This window comes from Dermacentor andersoni, chromosome 3 (assembly GCF_023375885.2).
Source record: "Dermacentor andersoni chromosome 3, qqDerAnde1_hic_scaffold, whole genome shotgun sequence".
Classification (NCBI taxonomy): domain Eukaryota; kingdom Metazoa; phylum Arthropoda; class Arachnida; order Ixodida; family Ixodidae; genus Dermacentor; species Dermacentor andersoni.
In genome coordinates, this window is record NC_092816.1 from 7,679,415 (window position 1) to 7,701,151 (window position 21,737).

Sequence of the window (21,737 nt, forward strand, 5' to 3'; positions counted from 1 at the left end):
AGAATTTTGATGTCATTAGTTACACACAGTACTTATTGCACTAAACAGTCATATAGTTTCACAGATTTCAAGAAAAGCTTGCTGATCTCTGAAAATGTTAATTCATGAATGATTTCATCATTGTGTCAGAAAATTGCCAGTGCTCGTAGTCCCTGTGATCTTTTTGCTCTACCAAGGGGGTGAGGTATCAAAATCAGTAGTCAGTTTTATATGCTTCATTGTTCCTTCTCTTTAAGTGCACACCACTTTTTTGCTTTCTTCTAGAGAAAGCAAGGAGTGGTTCAAGGAGGGGACACAGCAAAGGAAAAAAAAAAACATGATATATCTCGCGCAGCATTCTTGTGCCAGCAGTGGTGGCGGAGTTGTGTTGGTTCGGGGCAAAAGGAAAAAGAAAATTCAGAGTCATTCCACTCTGTGAAGGTGGATGACCAGCGGAGCTGTATATATGATGATAAATATGTTGATAATAAATATGTTGATTGAAAATGAAAGACACATACCACAATGAATTTTATTTTTTCACGATGTTCTTGTTGTTCTATTAAATTGCATATTCAATGCTTTTTGAGTGTTAACCTTCTTTTGTTCGCTTTTTTGGGTTTATTATTTGGTCACCAAGGCGACTATCACTTTATGATCGCTATGATTTATTTATTTATTTAATTTATTCCAATACCTTCAAGGCCCATAGGGCGTTACAGAAGGGAGTGATAACAATGAATATAAAAAAGCACAAAGCAAACATCAGGTAACATATTCCAGCGAATTTTTAAAGTCACTGGGGTCCGTAATAGATACATTGGAGGTGGGCAAGTGGTTCTAATCATTACAAGTTTGAGAAACGAAAGAATGAAAGTGTCGGTTAGTGTGACAACAAGGAACAAACACTTTATAACGATGGTCAATACGAGATGATATAAATGAAGAGTGGGGAAGTAATCCTTGCTTAAGACAAGGGTTGTGCTATGATTATGGTATGTGGCCAGTGGCTCTGTGGCGATACTGGAAAGGCTCTTTACCAATGTGAGGTCTATACACGACCGATGATGCGTCATGGGCACAATGATGCTTGTGTAACACTGAACGCCAAACCTTTCCAAGAGAAATGCCGCAAACTAATTTCCATCTGCCCAAGACACGTCTACGTTGAAATCACCCACAATTTACAATGGGAGTGGACTCGGTAGGGCCGATCCAACCAAAGGTACATATGCTTGGCATTTGATGAAGAAATTGCGGCCACTGACCAAGTCAAGGTGAAAAAACAGACAGAGACGTTTCGGGACCCGTACGGGTTCCTTGATCAGACTGGTCGGTGTGATCAAGAAACGTCTGTGTGTTTTTTCACCTTGACTTGGTCAGTGGGCACAATTTCTTCATCATCATGTTACCTGACCAGACGAACTTTCGTCGAACTCTTGACTACATATGCTTGGCATTTGTGGCAAGATCTTAATCCATATTACGTGCCAACCGCCATCGCTGCGCACAATCCCACTTCTGTTCACAACGGTATTCTTTGTAGGCATGCTGTTCTTTTGCAGCCCTCACTGCACATGGCCTACCCATTGCACTGGTGGAAGGGAACTGAGATAAGGTTATGTGGTTTGCCTATAGAGCCCGTGATGTCAAACCACATTCCATACTAAGCAGCAGTGTCTATTCTGGTTTTACTTTATTTATTACGATATTTTTTTACCACAATACGTTTTGACACTTCTCGCAATTAAACGCAGCTGGGGCATACCCGGTGATACACTTTTGCTTTATGCTTTAGCTCTTTTAGCTCTGGGGCGGTCGCCATCTTTTTTGCCTACGTATACAAACTGCGAGAACCTAGCGTGTAACAGCTCCGCTGTAAAAAGAAATTTGTGGTCACCAACTTCTGCAAGCTCGTGTGCAGTAGGTGCCACTTATGTATGCGTGCAACTTGCTCCTCTTAAGACAATAACTGAAGGTACTCTTGAATGCAGACCCTTGAGTTGTGAACTGTGCAGTAGTACGAAGCCTTCACAATAATTTTTACTAGGTGTCTCTGTTGTTTGAATGTGTAAATTGGAATTACTTGTGACCTTGAGTCATGCCTGTGATGTCATAGCCAGCAACAGAATGCAACAATGTCTAACCAACTTTAGCAGAGTAAACAAAATGAAGTTGACAACACTTCAAAATTTTAGTGCAAGTTATCAGAAACTAGAAGCTGAGATGACTCCTAGAGTTTATTTCTTCTTGTTTCTGTAGATTAAAAAACACCTTTTTTTTATCTGGAGAGAAGTCATCTTAAGAACCATTATTATTTGGCTTGTAGATAAATACACATTCAAAAAGGACGAAAAGGTCCCCTGGAAATGGGTCATGGTGTGGCATTCTAATTTTTCACCAGTAGAAGTATTGTTGCTGTCGAAGCATTGTTTGTTGTGTAGTGCACAATATTATAGTTCAAAGTAGCAGTAAATAAGAGAATTAGAATAAAATTCTGTAGCTTTACGTGCCAGAGAACAATCTGATTACGAGGCACATAGTAGTGGGAAACTGTAGAATAATTTTGACCACCTGGTGACCTTTAACGTGAACAAAAGCATTTTGAATTCTGCTGCCATCAGAATGCGGTCGCCATGGAAAGTAATATGGTGGGTAAACATACTGCCCAAGCATTTAGATAAATCACATATACCTAACAATGTGCAACACGTCAGTTCGAGTGGTTTATATTGGTACTTGTCTTGTTTGCTAATTGAATAACCTCATCGTTCAAACAAAATTAAGGCCACATGGCTCACAACTTTTCTACTAACTCAAAGCTGCATGTCTAGTAATTTGTAAGGTTTGCCTTGCCTTGAACTTTTCTTAGTATCTTTATAACTAAAGCTGTTTTTGTTCCTGTGATGAAGTTATCACAAATTCGTTTGCTTTTTTTTTTTTTTTTTTTACTTGCAGCCGTGCTCACAGGTGTCGTCTCAAGCAATCGCAACTATCAAAGAAATAGAAAAATGTGTAATGCCGTGGTTTCGTCATGCATCGGAGCGAGCAGCTGCATTGGAGAAGAAAGAAGTGGCTGCTGTTTATTCAGCTACGATTGTGTGGTTTCCTACAGTTTGGTTACGTCCAGCTTTTGATGTAACTGTAGGTGTTGCATTTTAGGTGGAGGTTTACCTTAGCTGCAGGCTAAGGTTAACTTGTTTGCCTATCTTGTTAAGCAAGGTCTTCTCAGAAGACCACCAGAATATCGCTGGGTCAATCATACGTGTCATCAAGGAGGCTATGTTGTCAAGCAAGATCTTCACAGAAGACCATCAGGTGGTGCTCGCTTGTCCTGGCATCGCTACTTAAAGGCCGTCTTCATCTACCGTCGACCGTTCTTGGCAGCATTGGCTGTGCTTGTGCATTAGCTCACGCATTCCTTTCTGTTTGTACAGGTTGGTTACGACAGCTTCTGTTGTTTTCTTTGTTATCCTGTTACTGTCGCTGCTGCCACAAACCGTTTTTAAGCTACTTGTGTTCTTTCATTTAGTTTTTAGTGTTTTTTTATGGTTGAGTGCTGTTAGATATGCCCACCTGTGCTGAGCTCGCTAAGAGACTTGATGAACTAGAGTCAAGACTTCTTAATGAATCTGATCGTATGACTGATCGCATTGTTGACAAGATTATCGTGAACATAAAGACCTCTGAGGTTTTGACATGCTGGAGCTAAAGAAACACGTGGACAGCCCTGAGTCCAGTTTAGAATTTCTGAATAATCTGGTTGACAAGATGCACATTGAGAAGGCCTCACTTGTGGTAGAAAACAAAGCCCTGGAAAGTGAAAACTGTTCACTTTCCCGCAAGGTCTCCGAGCTCGAGCAGTACTCTTGCATTAACATCGAGATCAGGGGTATCCCCTGTATTGAGGGCGAGGACTGTGTTGCTGTATTGGACACAGTTGGCAGGAAAATTGGATGTTCCGTGATTTCCTCTGATATCGATGTCGTTCATCGAGTCTCCACTAAAGATAAGGGTAAAAAAACCTTCATTGCTAGATTCTGTTCTCGAATGAAAAAGAATAATTTTTATCTGCAAGGCATGAAAGGCAAGGTTCTGCCTGAGTGACATCGGCAAATATGACAACTGCCCTGTATTTGTTAACAACCACTTGACACCACAAAATAAGGAATTCTTTTCCAAAGCACTGGGGCTAAAAAAAGATAACTGGAAGCACTTCTGGACGGATAATTGTCAGACTAAGGCTAGAAAGACAAATGAGAGGTGTGTTTGTCGCATTGCTGATGAGTCTGACCTTTGTGTTTTCAACTACCTGCCTCCATTCTAACCCTTAAATGTCATTACCATCCACCATGGATTCTTACTTGTCAACATCTGCACTGGATAAGTTCATGTCGCATGACTGACATTCAATCATTTACTTGAATGCTGGAAGTCTCCGCAAGCATTTTGATGATTTTCAGCATCTGTTTTCGACAATTAACAACACCTTTTAAATAATATGTGTGTCTGAAACCTGGGTTAGTAATGATGACAAGGACCTATTCAGCATTAACTCATACACTTCTGAGTATTCTCACAGAGAGATGAGTAATCACAGTGATGCAGCTATATTTGTCTCATCTAACATTCCATACAAATGCCGGCATGACTTAGAGTTGAATATTTCTAACTGTGAATCAGCATTTGTTGAATTTGATTCCCCCATCTTCTGTATAGACAAGAACTTAATGTGTGGCTGCATTTATTGCTCACCTTCTTCTTTAGTTACTGACTTCTGTAGTGTGCTTGATCAAGCTATGTAAAATATATTGTGCACTAATTTTAATGTTATAATCATGGGCGATATCAACGTTAACCTCTTGGATACCACTTCATCTAATTCTTCTAGTTATTCAAGTACCTCCCATAGTTTTGGGTATGAATGTTTAATTATTTTTCCTACTTGCTATCCTAACATTGCTGATGGCACCTTGATTTATCACGCATTATCCAACTTAACAGACCCATCGGATGCTTGCATTGCTACGACCGATATACCAAATCACTACCTTATCGTTCTAAACTTGCATAATCACTCAACCTTAACAAACACTTAATTCTGCAGAGATGTACTTGACAAACAAATGCTCCTTACTAGCCTAACTAAAACTGACTGGTCGGAACTTGTATCATCTAGTGATCCTCAAAAAGCTTTTTCACAGTTTCTGATGACACTTTCATTGCATTTTAACTCCCACTCACATAAACTTAAGGGCAGAAAAAAGGTAGCATTGCCGCAATATCCACGGCTTACAAATAACCTCCTGAAACAAATGTGGTCTAGTGAAAATTTTGTATAAGAAAACTAAGAAACAACCTTTCAATACTGAACTACTTGCCCATTACAAAAAATTTTCTAACTCACTTTCTGCTCAGCTGAGAAGTGCGAAGAGGTACAATAACAAACAAAAAAATTATAGAATGTGGCAATAACACTAGGAAAAAGTGGCAAATAGTTAGCTACTTTTTAAACTGTAACTCTCAGAACGTCATTTCGAGAATCATTCACAATGGCAAGGTATACTTTAATCCGCTTGATATTGCATATGCCTTTGTGATGCTTTCTTCAATAACACTTCTGATTCTGATTCATGCTGTAACGTGTCCTTCAACCGCCTACTTCGTTCATTTTTCCTTTTTCCAACAACGCCTGATGAAGTAATTTCAATAATTAGGACGCTTAAAGCCACTAGTTAATGGTTGCCATATTAAAGCCACTAGCCACATTAATGGTTGCCATATTAAAATGATCGCATAACATACTGCTAACATTCTTTCAGCTATCATTAACCTGATTTTTAAAACCGGTGTTTTCCCATGTGATCTCAAACACGGTCGAGTCATTCCTGCTTTCAAAAAAGGTGACCGCACGCTTATGCAGAATTATGCACCCATTTGCATTCTTCCATTTTCTTAATAATGTTACTGAAACACTTATTGAAAAGTGCCTAAAATATTTAGATAAATTTAGTATCCTTTCCCCCTATCAGTTTGGCTTTCGTTCTGGCTTTTCAACTAATCTAGCGCTTAGTGTATCACTTACTGATTATCTTAAGAAAGCGATTGATGAAAGTAAATTTGCAGCCTCAATATTTGTTGACCTATCCAAGGCCTTTGACACAATAAATCACACAACTCTTTGCACTAAACTTGAAGCCTTTGGAATAACTGGTCTGCCACTACTTCTAATCTCCAGTTACAAGATAGAAAACAAGTAAGCATTTCTGGGTACTAGCTACTACTAGAAGCTACTACTAACAAAGGTTGCATGTACTAACATAGTAACATAGGCGTCATGTACTTGTGACGCCTGCGTTTTTTCATCCACTTTCATTGCCACTAATTTATCATTTCTTTAATTCAATAAGTAAGTACAAGTAATCTCCCCTATGTTGTCCTTGGTGCCAGTGTTTTTTGGCTTCTCATGATATGATTAATAAAAAATTGGGCCCCTTGGTTAGCCCCCTTCCTTCTCGTACTAACATAGGTGTAATATATGTTAATAATCCGCCAAGTTGCCTCTCCTCATCGAAGTGCATTCTGTATGCTGACGACACTACTATATTTAATTCTAACAATTGTGTATTAATGCGAACAAGTAAGCTAAACGAAGATGTCATGAAAATTTCCACATGGTGTGAACTTAATAAGCTGCAGATTAACCATAACAAGACCAATTTTGTAGTCTTTGCCTTGCATCAGCAATTGCCTGAGCTCCTTCAATCCATTTCCATCAACAACCACCTAATCACTGCAGTTGATCATTGCACCTATTTAGGTGTGGCATTTAATTGCCTGAGCTCCTTCAATCCATTTCCATCAACAACCACCTAATCACTGCAGTTGATCATTGCACCTATTTAGGTGTGGCATTTGATCGCCATCTTAAATTTCACCTTCACATAGCTAACGTAAAAAAGAAAATGGCATATGGAATATGCATTCTAATCAAAGCACGATGATATTTCTCATTTTCTACTCTGATGTCGCTTTATTATGCATTTGTTCATCCTCATATTAACTATAACATTGAATCATGGGGAAACACTTATAACAGTCACCTAACTTCATCGCAAGTCATTCAAAATCAAGCTTTTTGCCTAATAACATTTTCACCTCGTAGCATTAGTGCAAATCAATTATTACATGCACATAATATTTTGAATGTGACTGGTCTTGCTAAATATAACCTGGCCATTTTTATTTTTAGGGCATTAAACAATAATATTCCAGTAACAATCATACCAAAGACATCCCTTATTAATATAAGCAATACTAGATTTGCAGGCAATATGAACTTCATTTTACCCTGCTCACAGATTTCAGAGAACTTAAGCACTTTCTTTTAGATTCCTCCGACTTCCCTTTTTGAGTGTAGTATGTGTTGTATTTTTAACGTTAACTTTGTTTCTATATTTGTCTCTAGCATTTTTTTTCACTTTTTTTTTAAAAAGCTGCCTTTATAGTTTTCCCTATTATTGACAAATCTGAAGCCTTATTATTGTTTAATGCATTCAACTGCTGCTTTTCTGTTCATTTATGCCTTGTTGCCTAAAAGTTTTTTTATTGTAAATTTTACAAGTTGCCTTCGCTTGTATTATTAATTCTTGTCATCATGCACACGAGGTCCCATTTCAGTTTCTAACTATGGGACCTCCTTCTGCATATACTTATTATGCAACTATCCCCATTCCTGTCATGAATAAACCAATTCTGATTCTCATGTACTCTCATTCATCCAATTTCTGATACCTCCCCAGGGCCTTTCTTGGTCTTAAAGTGCCCTTTTCTTGATGCATTGCTGATGGTGACCTTGAAAATCGGCAAACAACCTGAACTTCATGAGTATGCACTGTTTTGTGTGATATGTAATGTAATGTAACACAGTCAAACAGAGGCTGAATTCTCTCTTAATTCCTGGATTGCAAGACACTTGAAATCGAGCCACCATAGCCGTATTGTGAAAAACTGGTAGTACATATGCTCTCTCAGACTTCTTTATTCTCTTCTTAAGTATCTTGCTTCTTAACTTAACTGAATAACTATACAGGGTGTGTGTTTTCTTGTTCCAGAACACAATTTGTAAAAATTGTCCGTGGCAAATAGTGTGCAGTCCTTGATCAGGGTTGTTCGAAGCGGTGCACATTACTTACCCAATAAATTGAAATGCATAGCCAATTAATTAGCAAGATTACTAACTCTTAAACTAATTACTTTACGGTACATACTGCAATTTGGAAATTGTAGCCATCAAGTGTGCAAGGCATACCTACAAGGAGCAAATAGTGAGGATGGCACTGGTTTTGAGATATGCACTATAAAACCTAAGGTAAAAATGCACTGTTCCACTTTCTTAAGAAAATGTGTTTTTTGTGCACTGAAGTACAAAAGTAACGGGAGGCCAATGTGTTCTAGTGTTAACCTCAAAATTAATTCCAAGTGGATATACCTTGTGACCTCGCTGATTATAATTAGGAAATTGCAACGTGTGATGTGACTTACAAGTGTAATTAGCAAATTTTTCTTTATTTGTCAATTATGCATTTAGATTTTCCATGTAAGTAATGCCCGCTGCTTTCAGTAATCTAGCACTACTACTACAATTGTGTTAGCTGCCAAAGATGATTCCTTTTTAATTTTGCTTGGTCAAAGAAAAAACACTTGGCATTTTTTGCACATAAGAGATTGCTTTGTACATAAGAGAGAGTTTGTTCACCGACATGCTGGCCTACATTTCATCATGTGAAGCTTTCATTGTTCGAAACTAATTTCCAACAGTGCCTGTTTAATGTACTTTGGTTTTGCTTCTCAACTTTTTTTTTTTCAATTTGTTTGTTTCCTTCTCTCAGGGGCCTGATGTCTGATTGTTTACAAAATTCATTCACTTAGGCAGCCCGATGACAAGTTGCAATAAAGCTGTGCAAGTTTTATAAGGTTGCTCCACTTATTTGCATGCAAAGGACACCATGTGCCTAGAACAAGCATGACAAATAATATCTATTTTACATCCTGAGCCTGGGATATAACCTCCATCCCGCATCCAGATAACGTCCGAAAAAGACCTGGCTGGGGCCTTCATGGAACATCTTTCGGTGTTTCACCTGGGAGGTTTTCTTGATTAGTGTAAGACATCTTAGGAACATCCCTAGGATCTCTTCAACATCCTTACAGAGACATCCATCATGCATCCTTAGGATGCCTGTGTGTTGTCTGGGTATTTAGCTATGCTCACAATATTCAACAAACCTTCCACTGCATTCTGTAAGCTCTCCACACACTCAAAAGATTCAAAGGAAAAACAGTTTGTACAATACAATCTTCCCAAAAATATGGTAGCTGGTGCAAACATTAGGCCAGAAAAACACGGGGTAAACCTCAACATAAGTGCTGGCTTGCAAGGCATGCAAGTTTCAGCTGCATTGCTGTCCATGTACCAGTGCCTTTCTAATGTGCAGCTAGCTCCACAGCCATTGTCTAAAACGAAATTCAAAATGCTGCTGAAAGCCTTTGTTTAACCATCTGGTCATTGCTACCAAAAAAAAGTGCCATTTGATGTGACAGACATTATGTGAGTGATGCTAATGGGTAGGCCTCTCTGCTCCACTAGAGACAGCTGTGAACAAGGCAGTATGCAAACATAATTCTGGGACCCACTGTGCTTTTGTGGGATATTGTGCAACATTTGGTCTGAAACCTGGCCAGCATGCTCTTCATTGAGCAGCAGAAAAGGATGTCTCAGGGAAAAATGCGAAATTACAGCGAAGCTCTGTACTAAAAGAGGTATGCATGTCAATATTTTGTACTATGATTATATAGGTACACAGTTTATATTAGGAAGAGAATGCTGTGAAGAGCATGGTTGATGCGACTGCCTCGCTAATCGGAAGATCGTGAGAGGCAGCGTGTGAGTGATGTGTGAGAGCGATTCACAGCAGCCACTGCAGACAGACCTTCGCTCATGCAACGCTTTGTTTCCATATATGGCATCGGTGGACACACTCGTCGCATGCCTTATCGATGGTGTTATTGATGAGCCGACGACAGCACCCTACTCTGGCACCATCTTGCAGTAGTCGCCACTGCGGAGCCTGTCTTGCTTGGCACTACATTTCTCGCACTTTCACCATAACCTCCTCCACTGCCTTATGGTTTCGCTGCACCCTCCTCCTCCGCTTTCCTCATTGTGCTCTCTTCGCTGTCGCCATTTGCTTTCATCGCCTGCTGTGCTACGCATTTACTTTTTCATCCTTTGCTGTGCTCATTGGCTCGGTTGCTCAGATGCCTAATGCAGCAATGGGCGCCTAAAAGCTGCACTCTAGAAAGGCAGGCAAGGCCCTTTAGACTAAAAGCAGAACACTCCAGAAGTCCAGCATTTGACGGCACATCAATGACTACAGCTCTGGTACCTTTTGATAACTTAAAATCTAAGGTACAACTTTGAAAGGCACTTTCTCAAAACTCTCTTTTTTTTTTTTTTGGCTCCTGCTCAGCTTGTCCCGTCGATTTCTTCGCAACCTGCTAGGTATATTTCAATTCCGCTTTTTTATTATGTTCTTTGAAGCGCAATTCAAGGCGTGACATTCATTCTTTTCCAGTGTGACTTTTTCTGAATTAGTGATTGAACTAGTTGCTCACAGTCTAGATGCCTGTTGTACAGTCACCACCTCATAAAAAATAAGAACTAAAAAAATCATGTATATAAAAAAATTAAGAGATGATTATCGTACTCTCTAATGTGAAATTTGAGTGCAGCTCTAAATGTAATTTCATTTTGCGATATATTGGCTGGTGCAGACAATCTGTCTCGTGCGGCATGTTGCAAATGGAACGAAGTGTGGCGCAACTGCCTTGCTATTCGGGAGATCGCGAGACGAACCACATGGGCGACATGTGGATGTCATTCACTGCAGCCACCGCAGACAATCTCCATTCATTTGGTACTTTGTTTCTATACAGATGACGTGCGCTACTCTGGTGCCATCTCATAGCCATCGTCGCTGCAAAGCCCCTCGTGAGCGGCACTACACATCTTTTCTTCGCACTGTCTTCGCTCTCACCACTTTTTCATCTCCCGCTGCGGTCGTTTGTTCGTTTACGAGGTAGGACGCCGACGCTCGCCGCAGGAACGGGCACCTAAAAGCTGCACTCTAAAAATTCAAAGAATGGTGTGCCATCAACCATTCATATTGGAATGCACAGCGCTTTGAATGAGTCTTCTGTTACATTTTGTAAGCTTTACAAGCCCATACGGGAAAAGAATTTGTAGATAAAGAAGTTGGTGAGATAAAATTTGAAACCTCTATGGTGACATCACAGAAACATTACCGCTACCTCTGCCAATTTTCATCAAAGTCCATGAAGAAATAAAGAAGCTGATTCGAAAGTCACATCCCCACTTAAGAGGGAGCTTTAGCTCGAGCCCAACTCCGATGGTGCCTATTCAAATACACGTGAAACGCAGAAACAATTTTCTGAGATAACCACTTGGCCGAATTTAATGAAATCTGTTGCATCTGAGAGAGAAAGGTAAATTATAGTGACTGTTGGAAGCGAAATTTCGATTTAGTGACTGATATTTTGAAAGGAATTTCCAAAGTTGGCAAGCTTGAAAAACATAGAAGCATGAAGTTTACAAATTTGCAGTTCTGCACCTAGATCAGATATCGCAGTTCTGTAAATTACATATGTTACAGCTTCCAAAGCAAACAAATTTGATATGTCAATTTATATTTTGCATGAATTTGTTAAATTAGCTACAAGGGTTTTGCAAAGGTTCCACTCACGAATTAATGGTCTATTGGAGAGCAATGTACAATGTTGACAGGTGTGCTTTTTTATCTTTCTCCGGTGACCGCTGTTCCCCGACTAACAAATGTTAACCCTTTGAGGGTCATTTTTTTTTTGCCATATGTGAGCTCCCAGGGTCGGTTTTTTTTTTTATTGCAGATTCCAATTCTTCTGAGGGACCTATTTCAAAAAAAATTTACCGTAATTTTTCTAGGGTGACTGTAAAGTGAGAAAAAAATATTTTGCGTTGGTACATATGTACTGTTTGTTCACCTATAACAACAATAAAAAAAGGAAATAAACTTATAAGAATTAAAAACTTGGGGCATTTTTATACACATAAGGCTTAGAAAATGCGCACAAGAGAATATTTCGCAAGTGTCAAATGTTCTTGTTCTTACACTAATATTTACGCCCATAGCTAATCGAACTACATAGGTGAGCGCACTCAAGAAAACTGTGGTTGTGCGCCCGTCAAAAAAGCAAAATGTGTGACAAACTTCCGCTAATCTTCATCTTATCGCCAACGAGAGGCAATTAGTTTTCATGAGTCTACAAAAGAAGAAAACAAAAGGAAACCCATGCACGGCGGCATACTTCCTAAGCTCACCCCTGTGAGCACTAAACGAGCGAGAAACAGGCGGTCGCCCTTTGAGGGATTAATAATGAGACAGCCATCAGTTTTGCGAGTGCAAGAAGCCGAAACCCAAACAAAACCAAAACCGCCGCCCGCCCGCCCTGTAGTATATAGGTGCGCCGGAGCAAACTAGCTCTAAAACAAAGCGTACAACGAAAACCGAGAAAGGGAGGTGCGAGAAAAATGTTCCCTGTATTCTCTCATAGAGCCAGCACATGCCAGAAAAGAACAAGTTAGGAAATTGGCGCGCGTTTTAAGCGTACAGACGGCACCACAAATATACAGCATCAACCATTTTGGACTTTTTCACAGTGCTATATATTTACGGCATTAACCTTCAAAGGATTGAACGTTATCACTCAGCCTAAGACGCACCTGCATGATTTTAAACTTGGGTGAATGCTATTGTTCATTCTATCTGTTCTGTATGTCCTTGCTGAACTTCGTATAATCAGATTGTATGAGCAACACGAATTGTGTAGTAGTTTCTGGAAACCATGCGGCCACCAGCGATTACACTAGAACCCTCGACGAGTAATATATAAAAGCCAACGCGCTTGATCCGCTGATCAGATTCTGACAACTGCCGACTATGTTCACCACTATCGTGGTGCTTTCAGTGTAACTTGCTTTGGTGGGCGCAGGTTTGCCCATTCAAACGTTAGTCAAGTTATTCACAGTTTTGCAGCTGTGCTTTTCCTCATCACTACTACATGACAATATATAAACTTTGTCTGCTTTAGATGTACTATTAGGTGCAATTTACAGAATTGTGATATCCTTTCTCATTGCTGTGTTAGAGTTGCAGACTTTATAGTTTCGTTTTCTGAGAATCAGTGATTTCTGCCAATTTTTATTAAAACATTCACAACCTAAATAAAAAAATTCGCAACCAACAGTCACTAGATTTTAACTATTTCTTTTCCAGGCAAAAAACAATCAAATTTGGTGCAGTAGTTGCCGAGAAAAACAATTTCTTTTTTTCCATGTAATTAGACAGGAGGCCCTAAGTTAAAGCTTCCTCTAGAGGATAAAAAGTACTGGATTTCATATTATATTGCTACGTTTACACCGTATTTATTGGTTTTGGAAATATTATAGGACCGTGCATGTAATAAATATCACTAAAACCTTCAAGAGGCAATGTCCTGGCAATACAGCAGGCAATATGTGGAAAAATAGTGTGGTAAGGAAGAAGGAGAGTACCAACTCATTTCTATTAGCCTCTGACGGTGCCGTCAGCTTCTTTGACTCTAACTCGTCCATTGGGATACCTGGTAACTTGCTTCCCATCAACGTAAACTGTCTTGACAGTGCCATTTGGGTAGTATCGACTCTGGAACAAAGATTGACATCACTGGTATAAACACTTAATCTTGTGTAATAGTCGCGTTTCATTAATTTAACCTTGTAATGGGACCGTGGTCAAAAGCTTTATAAGCAATCACGCTTTTAACATTTCTTTCGACTTGGACTGTATAATTAAAACAAATATTCCACACCATTCCTCTCATGGTCAAACTAACAAGTTGATTGCACAATGCCCACCTGTAAGCACATTGAAATATAAGCTACATGCCTCCAATATTTCATATTTCAATTTCATTCAGTGACTAACCATTGTCACTTCATTTTTATCAGAGAGCTTTGCCATCTGAACTATCACCTGAACTAAATTAAACTAAATTATATTCTGGGGTTTTATGTGCCAAAACCACAATCTGATTATGAGGCACACCGTAGTGCAGGCTCTGTATTACTTTTGACCATCTGGGGTTCTTTAACATGCACCTAAATCTAAGTACATTTCTGTATTTTGCCCCCGTCGAAATGTGCCCGCTGTGGCCGGGACTGAACCCACAAGTTCAGCAGCGAAATTCCAGTCTCTAGGCTACCCTGGTGGGTGAGCATCTGCGCTAAAGGCTGCCCATGATGAAGAGCACTGATAAAGTAAGTAGTGTTTGTTGCAACAGATTATATTTAATGATCACTTGCTAGCATCAAACGAATAGAATCAGCCAGCCTTGTTGCAACTGTCTCTTGTTTCCTTGAAAGCATGAAACAAATTGGCATAAGACTAAAAAAAAGAAACACATTAGTAAGCTATATGCAGAAAGCCTCAAAAGTGTGGGTACACTTTAGCAAAGTGTTTGGGAGTGATTTTTGGATAACAGAGTAGACTTCCGTTAATTTGACTCTGGCTTATTCAATTTTTTGGTTAAGTCGATCCCGACCGAAGGTCCCGGCCGGCGCCCGCACATTAATGTAGGCCCAAAATTCATTTATTTCGATCTCAAAATTGGCCTTTGCCAAATAATTTGTACTTGACTGGTCAACTTCGCCGCAATACAGCCATGTTACGCGGTCAAACATATGCAAGTTATTGCAGTGAAGCTTATCAAGAATTGAAAGGGGCCACCGTCACGGGACATATAGTACGCGTACAGGTGCGCACGCGCTGTCTCCGGTCACTGTAAGAGTACCTAGAAGCCTAATAAACAAACTGGAGGCTACTCAGAGCTGTTTCTGCTGTTGCTACGGCGATTTGAGCCCTTGTTTCGCCCGCCATGCGTGCCTTGTATATGAGGCCGTTAACGGGGCGCGCATGCGCCGTGTAACAAGAGGAGAAAAACCAGCTGGGTTTCTGGAAAGCTAGCGAAAAGGAATTAAGGCGGTAAGATGGGGAAAAACCGCCGAAAGTCGAGAGGACGTTTGAAGCCAACAAATGAGCGGGGGTCTATATAAAACTATGAAGGCTTGCCAGTAAACTTAATAGGCGTCTCGATGATCGTACTATGACCAGAGACGGCGCATGTGCGTGTGTAAATTAAGGAATACGTGCTATGTCCAGTATCAACGACACCGTCCCCGTGTTGTATTCTTCACCGCACAACACGGTTGTATTGCGGCGAAGCCACCTTTAAAGGCACATTTTGCTAAGTGAAGTAACGGCGTGCTTCGGCGTTTTTTCTGCCTTTTAATTCGACCCGCCGGGTAATTCGATCAGTTTTGCCGGTCCCGTCCGGATTGAATTAACTGAAGTCAACTGCAGTCGTAACATCTACTTAAGCATGCAAGGTCACTCAGGAAAAGTTATCATTACCCTGTACAGTTCACTGCGAACCTCCTTCTGGCCATTTGGGTAGTCAATAGTTTCTGTGCCATCTCTAAGTCTCCGAGCCACGATGCCATCTGGTGTCTTCTGTTCTTCTTCCCCGGTAGAGAAAATTCGACGAACCGTGCCATCTGGGTACGTCACCTCAACATTTCCATCCCCACTGTGTGTTTCGACTTGACCACTGGTTCAACGAAAAGTGCTGCATGTTATATTGAGTCCGGGCTCATACAAATCAGTCATAATGTGATGCTGACAAGACATTTTCAACTTGATTTTCTTGGGGTTAAAAAATACTGGCAAGCCTTGGAGCATTCTAAATAATTTACTATAAGTATTCCAAAAGCCAGTTTTGGTTTCATTTCTTGGCAACTTTAGAACTCTAAATGTTGTTCAATAAACATTTTCAGGCCTCAGTTACTATAATTTAAATTTGCTTACCAACTTTCACCCATATATTTGTCCAACAAAAGGGGCAAATTAAAGAATTTCTTGTGTAAGAACGTTTGTGTAATGATACATTTCAATATGGCGGGACATCTCAGATTTTCAGGTTTTGTTTGAACATCTTCAATGGAAGAACTATGGGCTCCTATAATCTAAGAATTACATTTATGGTGCAACTTAGTGTGTAATCAGGCGCGGATATCATTCAAAGAAGAAAAAATGAAGTGCAGCAATGAGCCTGCTTTTTCAGAACAGTATGATGTAGTTGTTATGCAGGTCACAAATATGAAGTGACCTACTGACAGCCATTTGGCTGAACATTGTAAAAATGTGTTTGTAAAACAATTCTTGAAAAGTGCCCATTTTTAGAATGCTATAAACAGCAACGTGCCCAAGAGATAAGCGAAGCTTTTCAGATATACCAACGCAATGATTCTTGTATCAGCGTGCCTTCTATATCTGTGCACAGCAGTGAACCAAGATATCTATCGAAGGTGTAACTGGCTGCTGACAATGGTGGCTTGAGGTGATTGTCTTTTTATTTTCTGCACTGATCCTCATTCCTATATATTACCATTCAATCGCAAAAAACACTTGTTGTTAGTCAGCGATGTGTCTATTGTCTTTATTTTATCCTGTCTGAAGCGCTGTTCGATTCCCTTCTGGGAAGAGAGAAACATGATGCTAAATAATGCACCTAGACTTACTTGACAAATTTGATTTCTTTCTGGCCACAAGGGTAAACTGTGTGAACAGTTTGACTCTTTGCATAGTGATAGACCTAAACAAGAAAAACAAAGCAATGAGCATCAGCTGCATTGCACTCACCGATTCATAGTCATTATGGTGCACTGTAATATTATAAAATAAAAGGGTAATGACTGAAGAGGCCAATTTAATTTTGGGGTGCAGAGCTGGCAGTTGGTAGCAACTGAAGCATAAGTTTCACAACAGAGGCCTGTCTTAGTTAAGGGTTTGTCACAACATGGCATATTTTATCTGTAGAGCAAGCCAGTGATCATAGCACGAATTCCACATTGCACAGCTATCCACAGTACCAACTTTCAACATCAGTGTTGACATTAGCATCTCACTTTTAAGGATATATGTTTTAACATTTTGCTCTTGTTTTTGATAGTGTTTACATTGAAGTGAAATAAAGCAGGCTGCAAGTAATTATTTTTCTGTGCGTGCTAAGTTGAGTGCACCACACAACAATGTGTACAGGATCTGCTTACACTGCTCATTTTACGAGCATTATGAGTGCAGCTCAAGACTGAGAAATGATGGCAGCTCCCAATGAAGCTTCAAAATTATCATAACTTTGATGTTTGGACAAATCTGCATGAGACACATTTTTGCTAACTACATGCAAACAAATGTTACATAATGCACAAGCTTTCAAGGTTCTTACCACTTTCCCATCAGGATGCAGATCTTTTTGGTCTCCATTCTGAAACTTGTAGATAATGACCTGAGTAAACGGGTCTATCTCCTTGGACACAACAGTGAGTAACATCTTGTGACCATTGGAATCTAGTGCCCATGTGCGGCTGTTGTGCTTATCAAGGCTGTGGTCTCGCATAAGGCTAGATGACTGAATTTGTGCAGACTGAGATTTGCGTGCTCTCGTGGTCTTGGGCAAGGCACTAGTGTCTTCACTCGAAGTGCATACTTGAGAATATTTCTTGATAAGCGAGCTAACCTTCCTGTCTGCGCAAAGGTGCGACACCACGGCTAAATCAGCTGGCCTTTTCCAACGATTAGCCGAATGAGATGCTTGGCAGTCCTGGAGAAAACACTGCGACATTGCCTTTGGAGCCTGCAAGGAGCAGTGGCCTCCTAGCTCCTGGAGACTCTCACGGAGGCTGTTTCCGGCTTCCTCTGCATTTGGGCTTCCATGACGAGTACCCCCTTCACTGATGTCACTTGCACATTCGTTACCAGGTTCAGCACTTTTAACCTCTGAACATTCTGTGTCCTTTGCACACTGAGCACCGCATACAAGTGGGCCCTGCTCGGGTTCTTCATAAGACTCCCAATCTGAGTGATCCCCATTTTTTGAGACATTGATATCACTGCTAGGGTGTTCATTGTGTTGCAATTCTTTAACTAGTTTCCAATATGTCTTTTCAGTTCCTTCAGCAATTTGCTCCTCATTACGGCATGACTGGCTTTGCTCAGACCCATGGCAGGATTCCAAGTCTGTTTGGTCGCACCTTGTGGCCTGAATGTCAGCACTTGTGCATCTGTCACTTTCAGATCCTTCATTACACTCTGTTCTTGCAACTTCACATTCCCTGACCAAACTGGAAACCAGACGCAGACCTTGATTAGCATTTTTTTTACTATCTTCAGTGGTAATATTTACTGAACTAGACTTATCAGAGTGCAGACTCATCTGAGATGCTCCATTCCAGTGGAGAACATCAGCTGAGGGCCTTTTGAATGATGTGCTGGTCAGTACTTCCTTCATGATCAATCCAACTTTTGTCACCTTTGAGATACGATCTAAAAGGTTGTCATTTTTTACGGGCATTTCTGTCAAAGGTACTTCACATAGCTTCTGGTCTGAACTGATTTCTCTGTAACTTATGCATAGCTCTCCCATTCTTTGCCCTGCAGACTCATCTGAGGCACTTTGTACATGTTCACCTTGCAAGCCCACCACAGTAGTTCTGCCAATGCTGTCCAATACACTGCTATCACTTTGACTTGTCTGTATGTCTGCAGCAAATCTTACTGTTTTGGAGGACTGGCTGTGGGCAAGCTTTTCTTTCTGAAGGCTATCGTTTCTGCGCAATGCAGGGGTGTAATTTTCCTTGTTGCAAACCCCTAAAGAACTGGTTGCTACTGTGCTGTCAAGGGAGAGGCGGGTGACAGCAGTAGCAGAAATGACAACCGATGGCTCGGATGTCTGTTCTCTTGATTTTGCAGGTTTGCCACTCAGGTTCAGTGTGCTACCAAAGTCAAATGCAGTTTCCTTGCAGTTCTTGGCCTCCATGCATAAGCTATCTCCGTGTGCACTTTCCAATGCCAACTGTGCCCCATCAGACTGAAAAGGAGAACTAGGTGCAGGTATAAGCATAGGCATGACAAAGTGTGATGCCGGTGACAGTGCCAGCTCATTTAGGCTTGGATATCGCTTTAACTCATACATTTTTTCAAGCTTTTCAAGAAGAGCGATTCTTTGCTCCTCCAGTTCTTTCACCATAGCTTTCAAGGAATCTTTCTCCTGGTCTGCAACTTGGAGCTTGTCTTTCAGGCGCCCATTCTCACTCGCCAGTAGATTGACTTTTCGTTGGATCTGGCTCTGTGCTTCCTTATTCACATTCTGAAAATCAAGACACAACTTGATTGCATACAGAGTCACATTTATGAAAGCTTGCTTTTAAAGGTGTACCTTATCTTTAGCAGCTGAAGCAGAGGATTTCATTTCTGCCTTAGTGACTGTGCTGAGGTTTTGCCTTCGCCTCTGTGTCCTGGACATGAGGGAAGAAATTCCTTTGGTATTGCTCAAGCAAGTTATTGCTGCTCTATCATGTCACGAGTGATCACAAACATGCAAGAAAAGCTCACCTAATTTTTCGCTTTTCTTCTTCAAGCTCACTTTTGAGCTTGTTTGTTTCTTTTTCCTTATGTGCCTCAAAGTCGTCTTTGTCTTTCTGGAGCTTGCTCAACATCTGTACCGATGTTAAAACAAATACAAGGTGAGGGGGAGAAGCTATCACAGTTTTTCTACAGATCTAGAAATGCTAATAGTAGCAACATGCCAGTGCATTATTATCAATAATTGTGAATTCTATGTGCTGTTTTCTTAGTTTTACTGCATCAGTTGACAATGGTTCCTTCACAATATAACTGAATAACAGCAAATAATAAGAAACATCATATGGCACACAGAACTGCTAATATCAATGCAGGGGCATATTATTGTTTATTTCAGTGGCTGCCAACAGCTGTAAAGCCTTGGCAACAGGTCACTAGCAAATACAAGAGCATGAACAAAAATAAAACATGAAAACAGAACAGGATTTCCAGCAATATTGTAGGCTAAAGCAAATATACAAGGCATGAGATTGTATAAGAAACTTGAGAAGATGTGCTTGCTGAACTTAATTACGTCAAGCATCCTGTGTGACAACATAGCACAGACACTCAATTACTTCCCTGTAAATGCAGTTTATGTAACCATAATGTTTACTGGGAAACGCTGGCAGCAAACGCTATACACGAAGGCATGCTTTGTGGTTCTTTTTTTAATGGTGTGCAAGCAACCGAGGGCTGCTCCTACTAAGACAGACCGCAGCTGGAAAACACTATCACGTTAAAAAAGGTTTGTGTTTGAGTTTCAATGTAACAGAATGATGTTTGCTCATATATTCAAATTACAATTCGATGCTATATTTTCTGTAGGTTGCTTTAAGTCATACTGTACAATGTTTCTGACGCATTTTACTTTGAGAAATTAAATTAGTTCAGTAACTTCTTTGCACTACATGGAGTGCCTGCGTGGTTGGGTATGCATGGTCGGGTATGCATAGTAGGAATAATTATTCTCGAGATGTTGGACATGGGACGCTGGACGCCGATGCCGGATTTTCTGTGACACTGGGCCCTTAACGCTATCGTGTTAATATCCATGTCAGATGAATTGGCATCGAACATGTACACCTGCTGCAGCCATGTCATGGGGCAAGTTAGAGAAAGATTAGGGTAAAACACATCAAAATACCTGCTGGTTTTCAGTGATGGAACCCGAAACTGCAACAATGCTAGTAACACATGACAATCAATCAGCCCACACATCCCTCGTCGCAAGAACTTTACATCACGCATGAGTCTCCTGTCACACAAAGAAAGCATACTTAAGTCCACTAACAGGCTTGAGTAGTCATAGTATCGGTGCCGACGAATATATCTGTCGTAGTATAAGTGCGAAAAAAATCAATGGTGGATGACATCTATTAAGTTACTTTGATGGGTACTGATAGAATTCCACACAGTAGAAGCAAACTCTAATCACGGTCTGACTAGTGCACAGAACAATGTTTTGAAACATTCGGGACACCAAAACTTCTTTATAACTCTAGATATAAAACCTAAATGCCTCATGGCATGACTCACAATACAGGATACTTGAATGCAAAAACCAGGCCTTGAAGTTACATGAACCCCAAGGTCACAGACATCAACCACATGATTACTACTATCACCCGACAAAGTGTAATTAAAATTTCTCTGCACATGCTTTCTGGAAATGACAGCACACTCATTTTCTTCACATTAACTTCAAGTCTTGTAGTAACACACCACTGATGAATAAAGGCAAGGCCTTCTGCAATTTATAGCAGTCATTTAAGCACCCTATTCTTCTAAACAATTTTAAATCAGCAGCAAACATCAAAGCTTGGGACTCAATTTCAGAACAGAGCAAATGATTAACAAACACAAAAACAAAAGTGGCCCTGAAGTGGCCCATGGGCTAAAGAATGTTGCCAGCCGGTATGGCGTTGAAGTGGTTTTCAGCGCTCCTAACAAGGTGAAAAAACTGTGCCAAGCTATTTCCAATAAGTTTGGCAATAGGGTAAAAAAATGCAGCTGCGGTCTAAAAGAAGATCAAGAATTCCCAAAATGCAGAATAGGTGTTGTGTACCGCCTTCTGTTAACCTATCGGCAACACGTACATAGGACAAACCGGTCGGTGCATAAACACCCGTCTAAAAGAAC

At 40.4% G+C, this 21,737-nt stretch overlaps 1 protein-coding gene across 4 annotated transcripts in view; it reads right to left on the reverse strand.

Annotated features, from left to right (window-relative positions):
• Positions 1 to 21,737, reverse strand: part of LOC126520601 (uncharacterized) — a 51,766-nt gene that overhangs the window by 21,134 nt on the left and 8,895 nt on the right. For 2 of the 4 annotated variants that reach the window (XM_055065648.1, XM_055065651.2), the window contains exons 5-10: positions 19,587 to 19,690; positions 19,411 to 19,489; positions 17,422 to 19,341; positions 16,715 to 16,788; positions 15,549 to 15,744; positions 13,498 to 13,781 (exon numbers count right to left, since the gene is read on the reverse strand). In XM_055065648.1, the coding sequence (XP_054921623.1) occupies positions 13,665 to 13,781; positions 15,549 to 15,744; positions 16,715 to 16,788; positions 17,422 to 19,341; positions 19,411 to 19,489; positions 19,587 to 19,690 (2,490 nt within the window). In that variant the 3' untranslated portion in view covers positions 13,498 to 13,664. Of the gene's footprint in view, positions 1 to 9,867; positions 11,169 to 13,497; positions 13,782 to 15,548; positions 15,745 to 16,714; positions 16,789 to 17,421; positions 19,342 to 19,410; positions 19,490 to 19,586; positions 19,691 to 21,737 lie in introns of those variants that run through there. The other 2 variants (XM_055065649.2, XM_055065650.2) reach the window with 2 other exon arrangements.